Source organism: Phlebotomus argentipes, unplaced genomic scaffold (genome assembly GCF_947086385.1).
Source record: "Phlebotomus argentipes unplaced genomic scaffold, Phlebotomus argentipes genome assembly contig_42, whole genome shotgun sequence".
In the NCBI taxonomy this organism is placed as follows: Eukaryota; Metazoa; Arthropoda; class Insecta; order Diptera; family Psychodidae; genus Phlebotomus; species Phlebotomus argentipes.
This window is the reverse complement of record NW_026776171.1, coordinates 48,823-74,536: the sequence shown is the minus strand read 5'-3', so window position 1 is coordinate 74,536 and position 25,714 is coordinate 48,823. Positions and strand designations below refer to the sequence as shown.

Here is a 25,714-nt window from a genome sequence, read left to right as displayed (position 1 = left end):
GTATTTGGAGAATTTCCCGGCAGCTGTCGCGAAGAGCGTCGATATAACAGAGTATAACAGAAGATGTTTTCGGCTCGCGAGAGGCGCTGTCTGTTGGAGTGAGACTTTCAGTCGGTGTCGTCGTCGCGGTGTGTATTGCTGTGCGCTCTGGACGGAGAAAATTGCTGAAAACTCACTGAAATTGGTGCAAAATGGTGAAGTAGCCGTTCCACGGGCAGACCCACTGACTCAGTGACCAAGTGCAACGCAGAGAGCCGTGAGGTGTGCACGTACATGATGAAAATTAAGTGACTCGCCAGGAGTTTTCATTGTTTGGCGAGAGCGCAAAGTGTGTTGCGTGTGTGTGTGCGAAAAAGGGGCTGCGCTGGGCGCCTGGAGAAGCGCCCCCCAGTTCTCAATTGTGTGCAAATCAACTTTGAGCGTGTGAGCCAGGATGACGGAGAAGAGCACGCGACTGGAGAAGATGTCCAACTTCACCAAGCCAGTGCCCATGAAGCTGTTCGCGGCCTGGGAAGTGGACAGAACACCCCCCAACTGTATTCCAAGGTGAGGAGAGACTTTCCCTGCTCCGCCGGACAATGACCCCTGTCCGGGAGCGGCGGTCAGGAGGAGAGAAAGCTCCCGGCGACCCTGGACTTGATTTGATCAATCTGTCGATTCCGGCGCGGCGCCTCAATTTCCCTTATCGCGATGTTCTCTTTTTCACCTGGTCACACATATCTTTATCTGCCCACCTCCGTGGGATTTCACCGCGCGATGAATTCATTAATGACTGTCAAGATTCGTTATCGGTGTCGCCCAGAAGATTTGCCACAGCCGCGCGAGAGAGTGAGAGATTATCGCGCGCCCTCCACACCTTTTTCTGCCACCTCCGAAGGTCATAAAGAGAGATTGACCACGCTGAGGAAGAGGCCCAAGAAGCTCTTCGGATAAGTCGTGATTTAGAGGCACTTCCTGCATTTCTCTCTTCTCACATTTCTCCCATGATATTGCCACATTTGGCTGATAAGGCCCACGCCTCAGCTGACTCGGGCTATCGCGACGCCCAGAAGCCCGAAAACACAAACCGTCCCAATCTTTCTTGCTCTGAGTGCCACTGTTGTGTCTCTGCGCGCTGGTGGAATTGAGGAATGCCAGAGCAGATTGTGCCCCTGGTGATTGAGGCCAGAAGAGCGCGGCGATTGATAAAACAAGTCAGGGTAGACGCCTTTGACTCCTCTTTCAGCATGTCCTCCCTTCCTTAATCATTGCATTTCATGTTGAACTTTCGTGATGGGCGAAATAGCTTTAAAACACCAATGATTTGGTCGTGTGCCACATTTTTTTTCTCTCTTTTTACGAGTGAGAATATTGCAAGGCGAATTGATGTGAAAACAATTACAATTGTCAATTTTTTTTCACATCTAGAGAGGTTTTTAATGCTCAGGTAAAACATTTATTGGGACTTTAATTTACCGTAGGAAGTGCAAAAGAGGTTCTTACTTAGCTAAAAAGGAATCCGTGCTTGCAAGAAAGATGCAAATTAGATTAAGAGTTGCTTTATGTTAAGCACGTAAGTCGTGCTTTAACGTTTTCCTAAGTGTTTTAATAGATGTTTCTTTTTCGCCATTTACATTTGACTTCAACCACTGTGACTTGGCGATAAGAGAGGTGCCAAGAGTTCTGAAATAGAGTGAAAATTGTCATGTGAGCATGCGCCTAAAATTTTCTTTTTCAACAAAATTTCTAAGGTTGATGAGGAAGTTGTCAATTTCCAGAGAAAATTTTCTATTCTCATTTTCTTCCTTGTCGTGTATTTTTGGTGGGGATATTTTGGCAGTCAAAGAATTTTGTAATATCATGAATTGCCCACGAAAGGCAGTGAGTTATTAATTACCCAACAATGCTATACAAAGCCCAAACGCAATATCAACAGTCGTCAGTGAAGCAGAAAAAGTGTTGGAAAACCTCTTTGGTGTGTGGCGTGTTTTGAAAATTGCTGAAATTTTCACAAAATATTTGAGGAATCTCAGATGTTTATTTTTGGATTCGCATCTTGTTGTGTATCTCAAGCACGCACTATGAAATATATTTTAATAATATTGTGCCTAAGTGGAGAATATTCGGGAAGAGGAGACACATTGAGACAGTGGAGAGGAAGATGTGCGAAAAGGCAAAAGAAGAAGGTGGAAAGAAATCGGAATGTGATTTAATTGAAGGCACGAAATGTAAGCTAACGTGTTGGCTTGGAAGGTGGGAAATTCACATAAGAATATTAAGAGGGCAAAACATGGTGTGCAAGTCCGTCTTAATATGAAGATCAGCTGCTTACATAATTCGGCGGTAATTGGGATGACGACTGCGTGCAAAGACGCCGTGGCGGCAAAAGAGGAACAAGGATGAAGTGTTAGATAAGAGCACGCTTAGCTTAGCTTATTTAGAAGCTATGAGGTTTTTAGTGCATCAATTTGATTTGAAACTAAACTAACACACACACACATATATATATAGTCCAGTGTCTTATTTTAAAGGCCTTAAAGTCATGTGAATTTTCAACACTTCCATACAACACTTTATTAGTGATTTTGTACTCATTCTCACTTGTCTCTAATCTGGATTAGGTTATTATTCAAATTCCGCCAGTAATTCGAACCTTTAAACATTAATTTCACACAAACTCTTAGCTAAATTGAAGGGAATTAATGTAAAACTCTTTTTAAAGTCATTAGGTAATATGAATAAATACATTTATTTTTCTTCCTTGCAACACAATTCTCTGTAGACTCCCAAAAACTTTATCACTCTCTCCGACTCTAAACAATCTGAACACGACCAGGGGAAAGTTGTGTGCGAGAAAGTTTGTTCTGATACGTGATTCGAGCAGGGATGAAAATGGTACGGCATAATATCGCATCTGATTGTGGAGGGAATATATCCATTGGGGTGACTCAATTGAAAGTTGTGTGGCATGAAATATGTAGAGTTGAGGCTTTCCACATAATTTCCGGCCACAGAAGCGCACTGAAAGTGTCAAGAAGTGGGGAGATGTCGTCAACATATGTGGATTGGATGTAAAAGAATTGTGAGTGCGCGGGAAATGCAAAGCATCAACAGAGAGAGAGAGAGAGAGAGAGAGAGAGAGATCTATTTATTGACGTTTGAGGAACTCCCTACATCGCGGAAAATTCGTGGGATCTCTGCCAAGTAGTTTAGTATTTGGATTGTTGACTGGGTAATCGTAAACATGGGAGAAGTGGTGGGAAAAAAGTGAAGGATGGCCTGTACATATGGGACGCGGAGCTTCTTAATAGGTTTTTGGCTACAATTTCGCCTCGATTTGGCGAACAGAGCTCACCTCTTGGTGTATCTCGGCAAATTTTCTGATGGTTATACATATATCAAATTGTTGCGCCAAGGTTGAAATTATACTTGTTTTTCTATACTAAGCAATTTGAACTAGAGAAGGCAATTTGGGTGAATAATTCATAAATTTGTCTCTCTATTGAACTCAATTCGCGGCTCAGATGGTTTATTTCTCGTTCGTCAAATGGGGGATTTTCACATTGAGAATCGATAACATTGAAATGGTTGGGGCGGATTATTTAATTACAGGAGAGAGATGCAGATAGAACAATAGTAAAATGTAATAATGTCGCCAAAATTGCTCGCCAATCATGTGGGATGATAATGGAGTGAGTGAGAGTGAGAGGGAGAGAGAGAATGAGATGGCATGGAAAAATCTGGGGCACAAAGAAATAAATTTATAATACGATTTATCAGCTTCTCTTGTCCTAACAGTATTATGACTCCTAACTCATGTCACTTGGCTATACACATTTTAATTCAGTGTGAAGAGGAACTGGCAGTAGCAGAAAAAATTATATAATTTAATGCAATTACAATAAAATTGAATGTTGATCTAGAGGGGTTTGTAAATTGGAAAATTTTCCACTTCCGTTTTGTCGCATTTCGCAAGAGTGGACATTTTGCTATGGAGCCACGGGAGTGTTTGTGACAATATCGCAATTCTGTTATTTGTGGATATGAATTGATTGTCTCTTCACATGTTATTGCATAAATATCATGTGAGATAAATGCAAGAACAGAAATTCGGGACAGTTTAATATTCACTGCTAAATTATAAATAACAGCGCTGTAACAATGGAGAAAATTTGATGGGTAAATGTGACATACATAAATCTTGTTGAAGTCCAGCCATTGAATGACAACATGTTTGTTGATAAAGACTAGGCTAACTGTAGATGAGAGATAATTATACTTGAATTTTTCCTATCATTTCTCCGTGTCGGGTTTTATTGGATGGAAAGTTTGCTAACAAGTGCGCTCTATCATTTGGTATGAAAGAAGTGGTGTTTTTGAAGGATTGGACGAATTGAAATGATGATAACTTTGCAAGGATTGTAACTTGGCAATAGATCTTTATGGTCAGTATTTTAGTGAGTAATTAAATTCGCAATCTCATTGAGATTCCCCATTAATGTTAATAAACACAACAATAATCGTATTAACAGCTTTCTGCACTGCTGTAGATTAGAGTTTATGTATGGGAACTGTGATTTTTTTTTCTATTGATGCGTTCTTTCAATGTTTCATCCAACATGTCTGCGATTTTTGGAAGGAATCAAAAGTTTAATGTCCTTATATGTAATGTGATTTTCATTTTGAAATGACACGGAAGACATTGAGTTTGTGAAATTGAATGGGAATTATGTGTCAGCAGCATTTGAATATAACCTGAAGTCATCCCTTCATGTACAAACATTGATACATAACGTTGAGAGAGAGAATGAAACGATATACAGCAAATGTTACACCCAGGCTTGTAAGGTGATTTAGCAAAATCCCTCGAGGGTGGAAAATGCCGAACAGCTATCAAATTTGTTTGCAAAGTGTGTGCAGAGAGTTGTGAGATTTAGCACAAACCGGGGCTAAAGTAAATGGTTGGTGGATGAATTTATAATAACAGGCTTTTGTGATGAATGTTGCAAACTATTTTGATTATACTTTGGCCACTGTGCTGCTGTCATATTGGATGTGTGATGAAGATAAATTAAAAATGTCACTGCATTCTGCTTGGTGGTGTTATTGTGCAGGAAGGTGCTTTGTTTTTTTGTGTTTTTCTCTCTTTGGTGTGGTGGAAAAAGTCATTAGAAAGGACATTTTTTCATCGTCTTTCAGCGACAAAATACGCTTCTTTTGTTTGGTATTGTCTTTTAAAACACCATCAATCATTTATTAATTCAACGACGATCCGATATTGAAGGGAGAATGGGAATTTTGGAGATGCGCATTTGTAATAGTTCGAGTTGAGGAATATATTGGGGATAAAGAAGTATGTAGGAAAGCATTTTGGAGCTCATGAAAAATTCACGAAGGAACAGAATTGTCAGTTTGTTCGGAGACAGAGAGAATGGTGAATAAAAAAAAATCGGAATAAATAGTGAATGTCTTGACAATTTTATTTTGTTACATTGAATTCTTAACAAGGGAAGCTAAGTCGTTCAACAGCTGCTCCCTCAATTTCATTCTGCCTCCTCGGTGTGAGTCTGCTCTTGGTAATTTTCCACAATTTAAAGTTTAACTATACAAGTACGCGTTCATATGTATATTATTGTATATATATGTATGCATCCACTGAGTATAGGGTAAAAAACATGCTGATAAATTATTGGAAAAATTTTGAACGATAAATTGAACAACACAAGAGATTCATAGGTATAATACGTATGTAAAGGATTTTTCTGTGCCTCTGTCAAGGTGCTTCCCCTTTGTTTAGGGCGCCTCCATGAAAAATGAAGAACACTGAGGTGGTTGGAAGAAAGGCTGATGAAAAAGAGGGAATGAGTGGACTTTCAACACGCAACATTGTAACCCCGTTTTCCTTCATTTCCCCACCTGCCATTGACTTTTAATTACAATTCACCGTTTCTAGGGATTGGTATATCGCTCCAATTTTTCTTCTGGGCCTTCCTGTGTCCCCAACTCCTTGTCATTTGCACGTACCTCAGCTTTTATTAGTTCCCTTTATTATTCTCCCCATCTGCGTTGGTCAGTGTTTTCCGTAGTCATTTTCTCGAGGGTTTTCATGGGATTACTCATGCTGGAGAATTTCAGGAATAATTTAGTGAAGAGTGATGTGTGTGTGACAAAGGGACGAAAGTTGTGTTTCAGCAAAGAAAGAGAGAAGAAGAAAAGAATGATGAATCTCAATTTGATGATATTAAAGTAATGCTTGAAGTGTCCTGTAAAACCAATAACTTTTATAGTCACGTCTTCTCGAGTGTCTAGACGAGTCTGCAACCGCATTGTGAACACATAACACACACAATGATGTGAGATGCATTGCAAAGGAAGACCACAATGTCGCTTTATGAACTAAAATAAAGCGCATACTTGATATGTTTTATTAATATTTTCCTCAGCCATGCCTTTTATGCAATGCAAAGTGCCATCAAGCAACTTAATCACTTCTATTGTTGCGACTCAGTGATTCTCCAAAGGACTTGATTGATTTTGTAAAATCAATCTGTGGAGAATCACGTGTTCCATTAAGAACAATTACACACAAGTCGTATAGAAAAATAAAAATGATGAAATTGAGTAGTTAAATTATGGCCTCCAATTGTAAATTGCATTGAAAGCCAATTGTGAGTATTTATAAATATACATCTTCTGAAAGTGTTATCTGAAAATCTATTTTCTACAACATCTCTTTTTGCTTCTTTTCGGTATATTTATATCCTAATTACGGTTTGTATACCAATGTGGAAAGTTCACAGAACAAACCATCTTGCATAGCGTGTAATCCAAATTTAGAACTTAAGCTTTATCAGCTATGATTGTAATCATATTACTTTAGCCCTGATTGCAGAGTTATGGCTTTTCACTGCAATCTGACGAAACATGTTTTCTGCGTCTTTATACTTGCGTATTCTCAATTCTTAATTCTCCTCATGGATCTTCAGAATGTATATATAAAGAGATAAAAGGCAAAAATTTATATATCATGCGCTGTGTGAGACGCTTATCAGAAAGCAATATTCAACCTAAGAGCATCTATTTTCGGATATCACAAGCAAAGTGTGTGGGTGTTTTTTTCAGAAGTTGCGAATTCAATTGCGAAATGGTTTTGAATGTTTTATATGCCACCATTATTCTGTTATCAATGGCATGACAGGTATTAGGCGACGTCAAATGAGTTGGTTTTATCAGTAATGACTTAAAGAGTGAGTTTTGCAATAGAAAATCCCCATTTAGAAATGGCTCATGTTGTGTATTTTGTCATATATATATTTTTTAATAATAATAATTTACTGTGAAGTAAATAGAAAACTTCCCGGTTCATTCATGATATTTAGGTCACAATTCAGTGACTATAAATCGATTAACTTCAAATGTGGGTAAGAAATAATAAATCATAGATGTGAATGGCGCACGCAAAAGAATAACCATCATGAAAATTGCAATTCATACCACACATATATTAATGTTTATAATTTAACCGACGAATGTGGATGGAAAACGTGAAATAATATTCAATGTTGATTCTCCATTGATACATTGATATTGATTGATTACTGATAATAAAAAGAAAATAATAATTTTCCGTTTGTTGCCATAAGCGCAAACCAGTAGCTTTTCGTTACTTTCGCCTAACTTTCGTTTTATAGATAATTTGTATAATTTACATTCGGAATGAGAATGTGTGATAGTGATTTCGCTCTCATTGCCGAAAACGAAAAGAGAGGCAAAACAATTGAGCGTAATGCTAGGGAAATTAAAAGAGGGACAAAAAGTGTTGTGGTCTTGAGAAGGAATAGAGTGATAAATATGTCTCTTTGTTTTGAGTATAGTCCATATGATAAATGGTGTATAATTTGTACGTACATTGAACTGCGGCTTATGTATGGCGAGAGAGTGAGAGGGGGAAAGAGAGAAAGATGAGAAGGAGAAAAGTAGCAAGAAATTGTTCTTTCCTCTGTTTGCGACTTGAATATGATGGGAAAGTTCTCTCTTTTCTTACTTATATAAAAGGCACGATTGTAAATTTCAAGCAATACAAATTTTTCTTGAAATAATGTTTAGTATATTGATGAAGTTGATACAAACAGACAATGTCTTTGATGAGGCTTTTCTTAGTAGCCACATGGTTAGTCACATGGTTCTATAAATGAGAGGAATTGCTCTTAAAATAAGACACTGTGCGTGCCTTTCTATCTGTATTACGTGCTCTCTATGTTTCTAATTTGTCAGTAAGTGTCTTCGTCGCAAGAGGTATTTGTTACTGTTAAGCGGTCTATAGATAAAATGGGGATGACAAGAAGAGTAAAGCAAAAACCACGCGCTAACTTTAGCACAAGAATTATAAACGGAAGAACGTTTATGCAATTTGTAAATGATTTTCTCCTTTATGGGAGAGATGCACATGTTTTTCCCATACAATTAATTACGTGTTGCACATAAATAAGAATGAGACTGAGCGGAGCAATGGAGTGATTCAATAAAATTATAATTGAATTTACAATATGGAGGAGGGAAAAAGATATAAATACGGAGGAAGTATTTAATAATGTGTAAGAGAATTCTTGGAAAATTGAATGTGTGTCTGGGGAAAGAATATTGAACAATGGCGAGGAGAATGTCTACTGTATTCTTTTGATATGCCTTCTATGTCTTTGATTGACACGCACCATTTTTGCCGATATGAGAATTTGCGTGATATATTACGGTAACCGTTTAAAGATTCATATAAAATGTAATGAAGAGTGGGTGACTTTCCTTCGTTTTTATGTGTATATGAAATCAATACTTTGTGATGAAGAGATAGATTTTATTCTCTATCCTGACAACAATCCTAATGCGCATTTGTCGTTCATCCTAATTAAATCCATTAGATTCACTTCATGTTACAATGAATGCCGTATGTAATTATTATAATATCTTCTGAATATATATATAGTGATGAAATTTAGGGTTTGGCTGCATTTATACAAACAATTACTTGCCAAGAATCTTGCCAGTGTGCACAAAGTCATGTGAGAAAAGCGAAATGCATTTCAAGATTTTCCTATATAAAATTACAATTTAGAAAACCACAGCTTGCGTTGTGTGTTGTATATTTGCAATAAAACTGGCTATTTGATTTTCCTAACATGTTTCTGGCGATGTTTTGAGAGAGGCAATCGTGTGTGTATTATTATTTCTATGGTTATAGATTGGACGTCTTCTGTTGATTGTGATGATGAACAGCAGCGATCGAAATCACGGAACTTGAATTTTCCTAGGGGTATATTTATGTAGAAGAATTCTAGAGTGTATTTTTGATCTATTCTCGGCGGCTTTGAAAGAAGTTGACGGCAGATGGATTTTAAATATAAATCGGCGCTAACCTTCCCTCATTTGAAATGCATCAGAGCAGAAGAAGAGCAAACTGATTTCGCTCACTTAATTAACACTTTGTCACATGTGAGTTTTATGTTTAACTCTTCTTTCTCTCTCGCATTAAGTTTTCGTGCAATGTCTCGTGTGGAGAAAGTTTCTATCTTGAGTGAAATATAGCAATGATTGTCAATTCTAGAATATAATGTCGAAGAAACCTGGGCTGAATTCACTCTTGTGTGGGTGTGACATGGATCGAATGTAATGAAAAAGTGTGAGAAAATTCAATATGTTTCTGCTTTTTTGTGAAGATGAAGTGCAAAGATTGAAATCACTTTCAATATTGGCATTCCATTTCGATGAAACTCCGCTTCGCTCATAAATTCTACTTATATTCATCGAACTATACATTTATGATACACTTGGGAACTGTTTAAAAGGCGATTGGATAGTTTTTTCTTTACATGAATTTTATCAGATCATAAAATAGCCAATTGGCGCCTTATTGAAAAAGTTTGTATAGTCAAACATTTGTCGATAGTAAAAGAATGATTTCTGTATTATCTATATTATTCTGTACATCTGGCGTGTCTCGGTAGAATTATTCTTCACAACCTGGAATTGAATATTTAATTAGTGATGTACGCCGTGAACGCTCGAGGAGACAAATCCACCTTAGTTGCGTCTTATTGAGAAGCCTGAACGCAATATCTTGCCATGTAATACTGTAATGCGATGGCAGAACGTCGGCGGTTAATGTTATCACTCGTCGGCTTAGTTATAGATTTTCTCTTCACGGTTGTCTCTCACGTGCTGATTCTATTCATTTCACTCAATGAAGAATCATAACTCGATTTTGTGAATAGGAATAATGTATCTGTGAATGAGAAAAGTGTTGAAAACACACTCACCACATGTTTCTTTCTTTCCTATCTCAATTCGCTGTGCAGAGAAAGTCAATGGGCATCTTTTATCGAATAAATTGCGAGTGGGAATTTATTTTTTAGGGGTTCGCAACGTCAGAGAAAATTGTTCAAAATTAGAATAAATGGGCATATTTTTGGGTAATTAATTTCATATATTTTTCTCCCATTTTTGTGTTGTGAAATTTTCATTTAGTGCGAGTTTCCACTTATTATACTTTCTCCACACCCTCGCGTCGTTTTAGGGAGATGCGAGAATAGATATTTTATTGGTGGAAAATGGTGAAATTGGCGAAAATCATCCATCTCTGTGCTCTCCTAACGACTGTGTCACATCATTTTAAGCTGAGTGGAACAATAATTATTTATACTCTAGAAAGAGGGGCTTTTTCATGCAGAGGGTCAAAGAAAATTATAATGTATTATATTGTTCATGGAAATACTTTGCAAAATATATAGGGAAACATTTTATTTGTGCGGGAAAAAGGTTTTCTCTTTTTAATGATGAGAATAATTTGTATTTTTCTCTCTCTCTTTTCTTCCCTCATTTTGCTATCCCAGTTGTGATTTTTTCTGAAGAACGTGACTTGGAATAATTGTGTCGATGTAGAAAAGTTTAAATTAAAATTTTCTTTGTTGAACTTTGAGGGTGTGGCGTTTAAATGTTACATTAATTTCATAGATTTGCGATATGGGGTGTGTGTTTGTGGAATTCACAGAATATTTGCGAATGATGAATGGGGTGTGAATCCAAAAAGTTCACATTTCTGACAAGGATTAAATACAAATTCTCTATATACTTTATACTCGTTTTATACTGACGATGTTCCACGGGAATCATAATACTGTATATGGCTGCATGAATCATGGGCAATTTTTCACAATAATACTGAGTATGATGGCATATGATGAGAAGGAGGAAAAAGCTGTGGTGACACATTTTCAGCTACGAACATCTCTGTGGCATTAAGAGCAAAAAGAGCGGAAGTGTGAGTGTGAGTTTGGTGAAGAAGAATGAACGGAACGAAGCAATTTTACGTACAATACTTTTCACAAAGAGATTCCATAGAAATAGCAAGAATTCGAGATGTATTAATGGATGTTCTATAGCAACAAGCGAATGAGGAGAGACTCTGGCTAAAATATTCTCAACACGATCTTGAGTATTAATTCTTCACTCACTCACAGTGGCTCAGAATTTTGTGTTGTGTGTGCATTTATTGGTTGAGAAGCCGAAGTAAAACACCTTTTGCAGACTTGAGAGTCTTGTGCCCAAATACGACAATTCTGTCGATCATGCCAAGGTTCAATATTAACGAGACTCTGTCGAGGTCGCACTGTTTTAACCTCTTATTTCCACGCCACATAAATATATCGCATTATTAAATTGAATTTGTGATTACATGGTTTAAATATAGTATAATTATGGTTCTTCTCACTGAACCACTTTGCTGAAGATCCGCATGTATACAAAGATGTTTTTTGTATCAATAAGGCAATTGGAATAATCATTGGATTATTATCTAATAAGTTCAAGATCGACGTAATGGAAATGCGTACGAATTACGAATGTAATGCGTTGCGCATGAGGAATTGTATTGTATTTATTAATCTAATGATTCACTGTACTTCAAAATAATGAAAACCTCAGTGCAGTTATGACGAGACAATGTTGCAATTATGGTTTAACATGAAAATTTGTTCCCATTTTCACAACAATATTCAGAGGTTTGATATGAAATAAATATAGATTTGTAATGGTTTCGAAGTCATAATTTCTCCACATTGGAGTTCAATGGTTTTAAATTTGCAATATAATTGGTGTTATATTGAATAAAGTCTCTTTTATTAGATAAAAGATTAGAAAATGCCATTGACCATTATATTTTCTGTATATTCAAATGTGTCTCTAACCATACACAATTTGCTTGAAAAATTCAAATGCGAAGCATATTGTGCAGATATGGTGAGTGTGTGGTTTAATTATTGGTGAATTAGAGAACCAGTTTGACACAAAAAGAAGCAATAATCACGAATAATTGTATGTTGTGTGATATGCAATGCGAATCTATAAGATAAAAACCACTTTCTTTGCTGTGTTTTGAGGTCTACAAATGACGGCATCGTAAGTGCCACCGTATGTGGGGTAAATGGTTGTTTTCTCGATGGAAAAAATACCCATTTTCAGATGAGATCCCATCAATATGGTGTTTGTATACGTACTGCTGCCATTTGCATCACTTCTAAATTGTAAATTTTAGGTGTTTTCCTCCGATGCCATAGAGCTCAAGAGATGAATAAGCTTCATAAAAGATGGTTTATGTTCTTATTTTCTTTTGCTTTCCCTTCAAAAGTAATATATTTTTTTTGTACATCTTGTCAAAACCACATTGGCGATTGTGTTGTGAAAGTGAGGATGAAATGCTATAGGATGAAATGGATGTGTATGAGTGTGTGTGTGTGTGTGTGGAGAAGAAAAAGGAGAAAGAGAAAAAAACATGTTGATGGTCAGAATCGCGAAAGTGGAGAGAAATAGAGAAATGAGAATTTCATAATTGGCGGGATCTCTTAACGAAAAAATGTGGATGTAAAGTAATTTTCGTAGGCATTTTTCTTCGTTTCTTTCATCGTTGAGTGAAAGATGTTCCTTTTCCTTCCTGGCAGAGAGACGGGCGTTAAGAATATTTTGTAATTAATGACAATGTATTGTAATAGGAGGAAATTTATTTTATGAATATCAAGTGGAAATTAAGCATCCTATATAATATCTTTCATTGTGATTTAGGGTGTGATGCAAGAGGAAGAGAGCGAGAGAAAATTGTGGGAATGACAATTATTAAAGGAAAAACTGCGAGCTTTGCAGTCTTTGGGATGAGTTGATATTATTGTGCATTGATGATAAATGGCGAGATGGAAGAAAAACTGTGAGCAGACGAGACTGAGCCTCGACTGTTTTCTCTCTTTGGCGATAAGTCAAAGGTTTACAAGCTCCCTCACATATCAGAAAGAATGAAATATTGTGCAGACAGAAGACAAGAGAGTGGCAAAATGCACAGTAATTGTAGAATCCCACGCAATTTCTTGCTATATCTGGCATGAAAAGTGCAATGAATCACATATTTTTTTCGTCTCTTGGCGCCTTTTATGTCTGTTTCTTTTACTAATACTTTTGAGTATCCTTTTAGATGTTTTTCTGTACTTTCGTGCTTGTTTAGAATGGCGGAGAGATTTTAAAACACATATTTTGAAGTTAATATTAAATTATGGGCAAATGAACAATGAAAATATTGTTCGTGTTGCCATTTAGATATGAGAGTGAATTTAATTGAATTTTACTATCTTGATGAAATTTATATCTCTTGATCACAAATAGTTTTATTGCGTCAAGTGTGTTTGCTACTTAATTTAGTTTGTGTGAAACAAATCGCTTTTATATGCGGAAGAAGAGATTATGATGGGAAATCAAAAGCAAAACACCATTCTTTTTCTAAAAGAAAAATGCCATAAAATATGTAGTGATAACATGTAACATGAATGTGTGTTTTTTTTTCTTCTCCGTCACAAAACTGAGTCGCACTTGTGAGACTTTCTATTTATATGTTTAGTTTAGATTGCGCTATATTTCAAGAGCGCGCTGTCGTGGATGATATTTGATGTTATGGTGAAGTGAAGAGTCTTATGTGTGATGTGACGTCAATTGATTGAGAGTTGAGAATCAATTTTTGATGTTACATGTGTGACCCGCGGTGTGGATATTGTGTGGCGGAAAAAGCTGAACTGTGACGTTCATAATGGAACTACAATATTTTGCGTAAAGCAAATAGTTTTGTACACCACTGCTGATTCATTCATATGACGTAGACACATATTCATTCATAATGGACGAGAAAGAGAGTTTTCCAACATTGACTTTTATTGTTTAACATTGGGCGTTGAGGTAGTCTCTGGCGCTGTACAGTCGGTGAGACACTCGGGGATCATTGTTCGCTGTACAAAACGCAATCGTGTGAAATTATTCGTGAATCATATAGGTTAAAAAATAGTAGAAAAATAAGAGTAATTCACCGAAATACGTAATGATGATAATTGGCCGATCGTCTCGCGTTAGGCAAACATTCGAAGGAGGCATGACAGACGCGATGTAGAATCTCTACTCCGCAGAAATAGTCAGCTAAAGGCAGACATGTGCGCGATGATTCACTATCATGTGGAGGTTTCCCCGATTTTTGCAGCGCCGAGAGAATTTGACATGAGAAAGGCAAACACACTCACACACACCTTGTTCAATGCACCAGGTGTATTTGGTAAATATGCAGTGTTGATTGGACGAGGAAAATGCGCTGATGAATGGAGATATACATGGAAGTTTGACCGTCGTGGCACATAAAAAAGGGGGGAGGGAAAAGAGGCGAAAATGCAATTGGCGTCCTGGTCGCGTGAGGAACTGAATGCCATTGAAATAATAATCAATGTCACGCCAATCATTGTGGCGCACGAAGAGAGTTGAAAGAGGGTCACGAATGTCCGGCACCTTAAAATTATTATTATTATTCTCCATCGTTTCACTTTTTGACTCTTGAGACGATTGCCTTTGCCTTGCCTTCCAATTAGCAACTGAATGAACTCTCGACTAATTTGCAACTGGAAATTAATATATCGTTTGAAACACCTAATCTGCACATTGAATTTTAATGGCCCCAAAGTTGTTTGAAACTCGATCGAGCTTCACTTTCACCATCAAGAAAGTTTCTGAACGTGAATATTATTAACATTTTACTGATGGTCTTTTATTGTTGCTGGCGCAGTATTTGATATTCTCTCTTGTTGACCACGAGATTGTGAGATTTCTTTCAACGTTTACACTTCTCGTGAAATGATTAAGTGACTTTGAAAGGAAGTCCATTACATTGTATAGTGGCGAAGAATAAATGAAATAGAAAGTGAAGTGCAAATATCCTGCTGTCGCGATGATTATATTTATATTTGAGATTATATTTAAAAGCAAACAGTTCAGTATTATAAATAAGTTTGATAGTCAATTTCAGATTTTCCATATCTACTGATTATACATACCAGCTTCATATCTATTCAGTGCACATATAAATCTGTCAAAATCGTGCATAAATAAACTTTTTTTTTGTCTAAACTACTTTTATATCTCTCATGATAAGTGATATCAATGGTAAATGTTTTGGTAATAAATGTGTACCATCATAAATTAGATGAAATTCGAATGGAACATGAGATTAGAATTGATGTGTCTGAAATGAAAGTCGCATGTGAGACGGTTGAAAGTCAATAAACTACTAAATTTCTATGCATAGAGTCTGCAAAACTCATAACATTACTTGTGTGATACGCTAAAAAAAACACTCACACACAGTTTATTTGCACAAAGCAACGCATCTTGACATTCACGTGACTCTCGACTGAACTACATTTATCTCAAAATGTTATTTGAGCCAGCACAAGTCGACATGCATGTACATTACATACATATTTCTGCTTTTTTCTTTGTCGAAACTTTTGACAGTTCAATGCAACTTTTACATTCCATGTTTCTTTTATATTTTGAGTAACAAATCAGTGGATGGGTCTCATGTGGATTTACCGCGAATGGTTGCAAAGTTTTCTGATGAAAAGTTTAACCATGTTTGGCAAAGTTGCGGGAATTAAAGTTGTTGTTCTTCTTTGTCTTCCTCAATAGTAAATGAGTGACGGAACTGTGCGCAAATGGGCGACACTCATCTTGGGTGAATAATGGGAAATTCTGCAGTTGACACACGGTGGATTTATTCACGGTGTAAATAATTATCACACATGGATTTCAGTGATAAAATTAGAATGGTTTGGAGTGTGTGATGCATGTTTCCCGCTAGTATTTCACTGATGACTGAAAGGAGTGGCGGAGTAGAGAGAGGAGATGCAGAATGTGGTTGGGAAAAGAACAAAGATGCTGCGTGTGTGGGTGGAAGAACATGAATGGTTGACATTGAAGAAAATATACACAACATGATATTTTAATTGTAGAGTCTTCTAACTGGTGGTCAGGTCATGGTTTGTTGATTACCAAAGCCATTCTCTTGGGACGTTCTGTGCAATCTCTCGTGATTCTCTCTGGGTTGGTTGGAAGACACACACATGCACTTTATAGACGGCTAAAATGATGACATGAAACACTTTTCAGGTGACATTGAGACTGTGAGACATTGTTTATGAGGTCTTTTTCTGCACTGCACACGTTCAACACTGAAAAGGGATTGCTCTATGGTTCTACATATTCTATGCTGTATGAGAGAAAAAGGAGGACTCTTGGTGAGGTGCCAAGCATTTCGTGGCATGAAAGAGTTGTGAGGTGGAGGTTTTTGCCAAATTTGGCAAATGTAGAGGAATTTCTATTATATCAACAGTAAGGGAAAAGTAAATAGGGCCGGTTGAAGCTTTCAGGACATTTTGATGTAACGTTACTGAATTACAGCTTGTAAAATTATAGAAGGGAAGAGGAAAGGATGTTTTAATTCAATCCTATGTTATTTAATCTCATTAATCTTGAGATTTTTCATCAAATTTCCCAATTGTGTGTGTTTATTTGACAGTCAGTGTGTCTGAACACTTGTCTGGGTTCAATTAATTGCATCCAATTTTGGGCCAAATGAAATCACATGCTCGACTCGCAATAGAGCCAAGGTTCCTAATTGAATTACACGCTCTTCTTCACTTGCAGATTATGCTCCTTGACAATAACACGCTTGTCTCTCCTGTCACCGCTTCCAGTGGACTTGTCCTCTGTGTCGCTGGCCGTGAAAATGCAGAGCTCCAAGAGGACACTGCGATCTCATGAGATACCCGTGCCACAGTCTGTGCTAACGGCAAACGCCAGCGGCGCCGTGCTCAATAGTCCGCCACTGCTGGAGACGGAATTGGACTTGAACTTCAGTCTTCAGTATCCGCACTTTATCAAGCGCGACGGGAATCGCTTGCTGATTCTGCTGCAGCGTCGCAAGAAGTACAAGACGCGCACGATTTTGGGGTACAAGACGCTGGCTGAGGGCATGATAAGGATGGACGCCGTGCTGCAGAAGTCCATGGACATGACGGTGGAGCTGAGTGCCACGGGAAAGGGCAGTCGACCCGGTGTGACATTGGCCACACTTCGAGCGGAGCGAGTATCTTCCATTCCTGTTGATCATGACAATAAGAATAATAATAGTGTACTGCTGACGGGTAATTTGAGTTCTCTTCCGCCAATTATTCTTGATGAAGATGATGGTGAAATGATGAATATGTCTCTGTCTTTTCCCACCTTAGATCGTGTGAATGAATACTCAGATGAGGATGAGGAGGGTGAATTCAGCTCGGGCGAGGAGAATGACGATCCCGGCGACGGTGTGCTGAGTGGATACGACGCCAAGCGGGGATATGCTAAGAGGGGGAGCAATTATAGGAAATTGGAAAGGTCGGAGAATGATGCTGAGACCGAGGATGCACCTATAGGTCAAAATCCCGGTGATAGTGACAGTGAATTTGAGAATCTTGGCAAGGATAAAGGAAATCGTGCCAAAATGAGTCGTGTAAGTTATTCATGGGATTACGCTTCTCACTTCTGTGTCTCTTCTCTCCTCCTCTATCACACTATGCTAATTTGCGCAAAGCTTTTGCTAAAAGATGCCACCGCGCGCCATCAGAGGATGAAAAAAAGAAAAGAAATGAAAGAGCAAGAAAAAGGCGAGAGAGAAGAGGGAAATATTGTCATGATAACTGTCGGGAAGATAGCTTATCTTCAATTTATCCATTTTCTCCTTGAGTTATGTCTTTTTTATTTTCTCTTGTTTTCTTTTTGTGTATTTAAAGAAATTATTTTTAAATGAAAAACTCCAAAAATATGCCCGGATGGACTTTTTTCGGCCGTCTGCCGGGAAAGCATCGCACTATGAGCAGACAGGCAGCTTTCCGGACACCACAGAGAAGATTTTAATGGTGATTTGCATAAGTTAAATGTAAATTTATATATTGTTTCTATTCGTGATGTTTTCACACCTGAAAAAAATACAAATAATTGTGGTGGGACACTTAATGTGAAAACACACACACACAATTTGCGATGGACGAGAAATACTTTTCAACAACAGCAAAAAGAAAAAGAAAAATTGAAAAATCTGTGCAAGGAACAAATTTAATATACTAATTTCGCACTTCAATAGAATGCTTGATTTTCCACTAGATTTTCTGGCAACCACTTCGTTTTGTTTGTTTATGAAACTATCGTAAAAGTTTGTTTGCACTGCATAAGACGACGGAAATTTGCTTACTGGTATTCTTTGTGTGCCTTTGCAGCAGCGCAACTTTAAGCAGAAAATTGTGGCTCTGCTGAAGCGCTTCAAAGTTCCTGAGGAGCTTGATGGTGGCGTGTCACGACATTCTGGCCGTGGTGAGCGTGTACTGGATGCACTTTATCAGGAATTGGAGTCACTATCGTGTGGCGAAGGTGATGAATCAGGACCAGATATGGACACTGTGTCCGTGGGCTCAACGCCGAAACCATCTTTGCGACCTTTCTTCACGAATTCAAGAACAATGCTTCATGAAAATTTGATGGGTGAGTTCATTTGGCCTTTCTTTCAACAACACAGCGACGAAGTGTGCGGTGTCTTTCCCAGGACTTCTTCCCGATTACCTTTTTTATCTTCTCACATTTCCCCGCCTCCCCCTAAAAAAGACCCAATTCAAGATTGGGGAAGAAAAAAACATGTAAACCCTAAATATAGATGACACGTGTTCGTTTTTTTTATCCTTCTCATACGCATCAATATACAATTTCCCAATTTATTGTGTTGCTCTTTCGAAGACAGAGTTGATGGGATTTTAGATAAGGTTGATTGTGTTTAACTCTATATAATCATTTAATGTTGACAAACTGCCGAGGAAAATATTGGAAGAATGCTCAAGAAATGATAAGAAATGTCTATTTATACTTGATTTGTCTAGAACTTTATCTAGTTCTCTCCCAATTCTGTCTAAGGCTGAATAAATAGAAAAGAAATTGTGATGTTGAAAAGGTGAATTTGCCTAGGATGAGAATCACACCGGTGATTTCTGAGCATTCAATCAGTACAAATACATAGTCAGGCAATTTACTAAGGGCAGGAGTAAAGAAATTGAATCACATTTAACTTCATTGAAGGTCAAGATAGGGAAGTTTACAATTTGGAGGTGAATTTCAAAAGTCAAAAAAGAGAGAGAATAGAAACATTTCCATGTTGTAATGAGAAAAGAAATTGAGAAATATGTTTGCATGCTATCAACTATGCCAAGAGTTTAATTTATATATTTCTCTTCCCATATTGTTGAGTTTCGTGTTGTTGTTTTGTTGGTTGCAGAGTAATCATGTATGTTGGTGACATAATTGAGTTCTTGAGCAGGAGTTAGAGAAAAGAAGAAAAAGCGACAGAAGTTTTTCCTTTTTTTGTTTGTTGATTCTCTAATTCAGAAATGTTGTGTCTTAATTTCGTAATAAGCGCACTCGCCTGCATGCATATTAAAAATTGTAATTACAGAGAGGCATTTTTGTGTTGTTACGCTGTGTGCGTGTGTGTTTGAGATGAGAGAGTTTGGACAGGATGACGAGGAAAGGTTGATATTTAGAGATATTTGAGAGGAAAGATATTTGTGCTATTTTATTAACAAATGAAATGATGATATTATTATGAGTTTACGTGCATGGCTTGATAATTCTTTTTGCAGGCGACTTTAATAGTGACATGAAGATGCGACTGGAGAAGAGGGACTCCTTCAATGCCCCGTCACTACCACTCGATAAGAAAAATTCCATTCCAGGAGCAGGTCTGTTTTTATAATCCAAATGACACTCCCAGTCACACACACAGACACCATAGAATCCTTTAAGAAACTCTTAATAATGAGAAAGCAAAAAGACTTGTTATTGCATTTACTTGGTGTTTTACAATTGAATTAATGACGTTATTTCCATGTGGCTTTTGCTTTTGACTTACACGTTATCTTTATTACACTCTTTTTTTTTAACTGTTTTCAAGTGCTCTTCTCTCTTTCTTTTCCTTTATGAAAAATATGTATAAATAGCAAATCTCCTATATTAGAACTGCAAAAAGAGATTAAGTGAAGCGTTCTATTGAGATGAAGAAAATGATATCAGAGTCTCTTTACTGAATATATATCGATATTGTACCTTCTTCTACTTGAATTTCCTTCTTCGAGATTCTCAATCATGATATATTATATTCTCTTTATGTAACTTGTGAGATGTTCGGTGAAAGAGAGAGATTGTCAGTCATGAGCCTAATCGGAAACATTATTTCTCTCTCTTTTCACCATCCTTCCTTCCGCCTGATGCTTGCACACGGGGTGTTTTCTTGCGGTGGCGCAGCCGAGAGGAGCGGAGATTGGCGAAATGACAGCTCGGGGAATGAGGGTGGCGCAGGCAATACGGATCCCGAGGCGCCCAATTCTGATCCGCAGAACACTGGCTCACCGCCACGGAGTGGCGACAAGGAGAGTGCCACGGATAGACGGAGTCGACTCTTCCGCGCGGCCAGTGGTCAGCCGTCGAGTTCAAAGAAGAAGCACTCATTGAGTCTGGGATCGGAACAGAGTCAGCCCAAGTCAGCCCTGGACGCGTGTCTGTCGCCGACGAATGTGGAGCCGCGGAAGTCGCTGCTGGATCAAGTGGCGCGCACTTTTGCCACCGATGAGGCCATTCTGCCGGATGTGGTGTCTCTCGTGGGACCGCCAGAGCTTCACCACGTGGCTCTGTCATCGCGGCTGGCGCCACTGTTGGCGGCCTCCTTCAGACCCACCTTTGCGCCGCACAATACGGCCGAGGTGCGAGCGGTGATGCAGGCGCTGATGAACAAGATCCAGAAGTACTGCAACTCCACGGCCAAGCCGCCCACCACCATTAAGGTGCTCCTCCTGGGTGGCGACTGGCTGCAGGGCGCCGTGCTGCGTCACTATGTGGAGCTGCTGGGCGTGCGGCCACCCGACTGGGTGAATCACATCCGCTTCTACATTGTTCCTATTGGAAGCAGTGCCATATCGCGGTATCTCAGCGCCGTGGACGCCACGTATGGCGCCATGTTCGGCAGCGATGGTTGGCAGCAGCTCTGTGAGCGTGCCATCGGTCCGGATCCCGCACAGTCGAAGATTGACGTGATCGAGGTGACCAACAGGGTGCAGAGATATCTGCACAGCGCCGGGCCGTGCACGCAAATCCCCATCGCCGAGGCCATGGTCAACTACAAGGAGGAGGACTCGTGCCAGATCTTCGTTCCATTCGTCAGTGTGAGTACTTTGCAGTCAGCAATTCAATTTAAATCATTCACAAATCGTATAAGATAAATCCCTGAATCCAATTGATAAATAATAATGAGCTTAAATACTAATTGCTTAATGTTATTAACGTATCTTAACAGATAGACAGAATAATTAAGTGGATTAAATGTAGTTGTTTATTGTTAGAGACATTGAAAACTTCCGTTTTTCTTCGCAAAATGTCTCAAAATGTATTTAAGTAGTCATTAATAGTATAACAAATACAATATTTCTAGTCATACTCACTTTCCTAAGTCCCTGGCATGTTCAGTGGTGCTGTTTTAAACTGATTTTATTATCGAATTTAAATTGCGTGCTATCCTGTAATCCGTGCTCGGCTTATAAACCAACAAAATGAACATGTATTATGTCATATCCAGTGAGAATTCTGTGGTTTTTCACACATTATTCTGCTCACCACCGAGAAAATTGAGTGCAGCGTTTTCAACTCACACTCTTGCTGTGTGGAATTTTCCCTGTTTTCCAATGCATTTCCTCTGCCGTCGGCGTTGGCGATAAGGGGAAGTGTTTGGCATTTTATCGATATTGATTTATAATTTATTGCTCCTGATTTCGTAATGATGATTTCACTGACCATTTCTTGAATTCTTTTCTAATTAAATGGGAATTAATGATATTCTTATTGGGCGACTTAATGTAGTGAAATCATCCATTTATTGTTTGTGCTTTCGCTCTGCCATCGGAGATTTATTGATTTTTTGTGGGGTATTAATTTCCTGTGGGCAGAAACACATTATCACTGAGGGAACAATTAATCCACGTGAATGTTAATTACCAATGCCCTTGTCAATACGATGTGTACTAATGAAGGGACATGTTGGCGTTGTTGTTGTTCCTCTGCAGGATGTGAAATTGGGTTGCCCTGAAGGGCCGCAGGTGTCTCTGGACATGGACGAGAGCCTCGGCTTGAGTGGTCAACAGATCTCGAGTGCCCTGTCAAGTTCACCACCGCAGAGTGGCCGCATGTCACCGCCGGTGCCAACAACGCCGGCCACACCATCGCAGCAGCAGGAGAAGGCGGAGAAGTTGGAAAAACTGGAGAAGATGCAGCAGATGCAAGCGCAGCAGCCTGAGTCGTATGAGTTGCAGATTGACTATTGGCCAGTCGCCGCGCGATACACAGACAATAAGGAGAAGAAGGAGGACAAGAAGGGAACTGATCAGGGCAAAAACAGTATTAAGAGCACTTTTAGGAATTTGCAGGTGAGAAATTTCGTGTCTTTAATCTGCACTGGCATCAACTCCTATATATATAAAATGTGCCAGACGGAATATTTATGTGGTGATAAAATGTGTTACTAATGACGCAATGATTTCCCTCATTCTCTCACATGCTCGCTGAAAAAGGTTTGGCGACTCCCTCCGAATCCTCAGGCCGGTGAACTTCTATATGGGCTGACGCTGAGCTATTCCACGAAGGAGAAGAAGCAAAAAAGTGCGTATAACATGAGAAATCACTCAATTATTCACCCCCCCCCCCCCAACCAACCACAACAATTCAAGTGAGTGGTTGTAAGCTTTCCTTTCTCACATTGTCTCTCGTCTCTCCCGCAATATCTGATTATGTAGTAATGCGCTTGGGGAAGAAGAAGGAGAAGGATCGTGATATGGAGAAGGAGCAGAGTGTTGATGGCATCGCGCGGCTCATCTGCTCGCCGAAACCATCGCATCCAGTGCCGCTGCGTGTGTACATTGACGGCACTGAGTGGACAGGTGTGAAGTTCTTCCAGCTCTCCTCGCTGTGGCAGACGCACGTGAAGAACTTCCCCGTGGGATTGATTGGTGCTCCGCTGGCTCCGGCCGAAACCTAGTCATCTTGCGCGCTTTTCCTCCTCAACGCGCTTAAGCAATTCAGCGGCTTTGGCAGGTCAACTACAATGTGACGTTGAGTTGACGACATGAGGAGCCTTTTAAATTTGTAATATACGATATATTTTAAATAATTGTGATTTTAGTAGGATTCAGAGAGTTGCAAATTGTTCATGTGTGTGAGAGAGAGAGAGAGAGAGAGAGAGAGAGATAGAGAAAGTCATGATTTTCATGCGATGCTGGCGTATAAATTGTATCTATCAGTGAAGTGACATATCTAAAATCATTCTTTCAATGTATAATTTGTTTGTGGATCAAGAAAAGAAGAGACGCTGGAGTTTACGAAGGAAAACCAACTTCTCGGCTGTGGTTTCTTTATGGATGGAAGATTTTTTTTTGGCAGAAATCGAGCAATTGCGCTCAGGAATTGGAAAATGGGAATCAATGTGCAGTGAAGAAGAAGAAGAAAAGAGGAAAGAATTTATTGAAGTTGTAATTGAATCACGGAACAATAATTAATATTTAATTGAGATGTGAAAAAGGACAATTTGAAAGTTGAATTGAGAAATTTATTATATTGAAAAGAGGAATAAATGGAATTGCAACGAAATATATTTTAAAAGTGCTTTGCAAACATGAAGTAAAGAGGAAAGCACTTTTAAAGGAATTACAGTTGGTAATAATATTACCATGAGAGTCAATAAAGTAAAGTAAAAAAATGGTATAAAATTGAATATTACAAATTTGGGATAGTAAATAAAATGAATAGAATGATAAATAATATCAAAAGAAATAAAAAGACATTAATGCAGGTTTATTAAAGAAATAAAAATTGAGTGTTGTATTCTATTGTGGAGATTAAGGGAGATAAAAAAATAGCTGTGTTTACTATTGAAGATGTGTGTAGAAGAAATCCTAGACGTGTAGTTTTCCTCACCCAGTTGATCAAAGAGGATTAGAAATATATATATATATATATATATATATCATCTCTTGCTCATTTTATGTTTAAACGTTTTCTTGTGACGATTCAGGAGAAGTGAGAACAGGAGTTTATATCTTACGAGTATATCTAGTTGCATGTGTAAACTTTTTCCCTCGGCACGCAAGGGCGCGTCACTTTTGGGGGCGTGTTTTTTGGCGCGTGTGCGAGAAGAGCCCAACAATATTTAATCCCTTCTATTGTGAGAAATGAAATTGTAATTATATATTGATTGTATTTGTATTCTACAGGACAGGAAACAGTATATCACCTACTACTTAATGTTTCTGGAGATGGTCTCTTGTGCGAGACGAGAGAAGGTAGAAGTTTTGTGTAAACTGCAATTCACTGAAATACTCAACTGCTCTTACAAGAATAACTATATTATCTTATAAAAGTATAACCATTAACTCTCTCTCTACGCGCCTTTATCAGCGATAAAGGGATATTTACACTCTAGCGAAGAGAATATTTAATCAAAAAAAAAGAAGAGAAGCATAAACAGAAGCAAATATGATGAAAATGAAAACCATAAAACCATTAACAGAATTTTCCTCTTCTCTCAAATGTTGTGAGAAATTGTGCAGAAAAATCTGCCTCGCGATGATTTTCTTTTTGTAGTTTATAACTTTGTATGAGAAAAAAGTCGCCAGATGGATTTGATTTTGCAGTTGAACACACTGCAGAATTTCCTTTGAACATCACTTAACTGCCGCAATGTTGTTGTTTACTCTCTTTTGCCACAAACCCTATTTTTTCCCCCATTTCACACCCGTTTGCACACTTTTCACAACGCGAAATTCTTCTGTGACTGAGTTACAAATTTCGCGCTATTGAAGCAAAAAACAGAGTTTTAGAAAAAAAGAAAGATCCTTGGTTGTGACTTTTTACGAGAAATGCAATTGACGTGGAGAATAAGAGGAAGAGAAAATTAAAAACATTACCCTAATAATAAAAGAAAAATTTTGTAGCAAAAGTAATATATACGTAATTTTAAAGGATATTTCAGTAGTGAAAAATTAAACCTCAATAATCACACCAACACACAAGTAATCAATTACATAAATAATTATTGTTCAAAATACCGACAAGAGGAAAACGATGAATTTGTCATGAAGAATAAAATATCAAAGATATTGAAAAAAAACTTCACAGTTAAATTGACCTAAGAAAAAGGTGAAAAAAAGAGATCATTAATGATAAAAAAAGAATGCTTGACTGTACTGTAAATGTGATTAAAACATTTAAAAGAAAA

The 25,714-nt window shown here is 38.1% G+C and overlaps 1 protein-coding gene across 3 annotated transcripts; it reads left to right on the top strand.

Moving 5' to 3' along the window:
* The first annotated feature begins 112 nt into the window (after positions 1-112).
* On the top strand, positions 113-25,714 carry LOC132257145 (phosphofurin acidic cluster sorting protein 2-like). 3 transcript variants are annotated; one of them, XM_059753928.1, is made up of 10 exons: positions 113-546; positions 17,026-17,525; positions 17,610-17,872; positions 18,153-18,278; positions 18,636-18,897; positions 20,043-20,141; positions 20,704-21,617; positions 22,512-22,871; positions 23,016-23,103; positions 23,238-25,714. In XM_059753928.1, exons 1-10 carry the CDS (start codon positions 434-436, stop codon positions 23,477-23,479), a joined length of 2,967 nt encoding a protein of 988 aa, XP_059609911.1. In that variant the 5' UTR covers positions 113-433; the 3' UTR covers positions 23,480-25,714. The 3 variants fall into 3 exon arrangements, with proteins under 3 accessions (XP_059609911.1, XP_059609913.1, XP_059609912.1); XM_059753930.1 differs by lacking the exon at positions 18,153-18,278; XM_059753929.1 differs by lacking the exon at positions 20,043-20,141.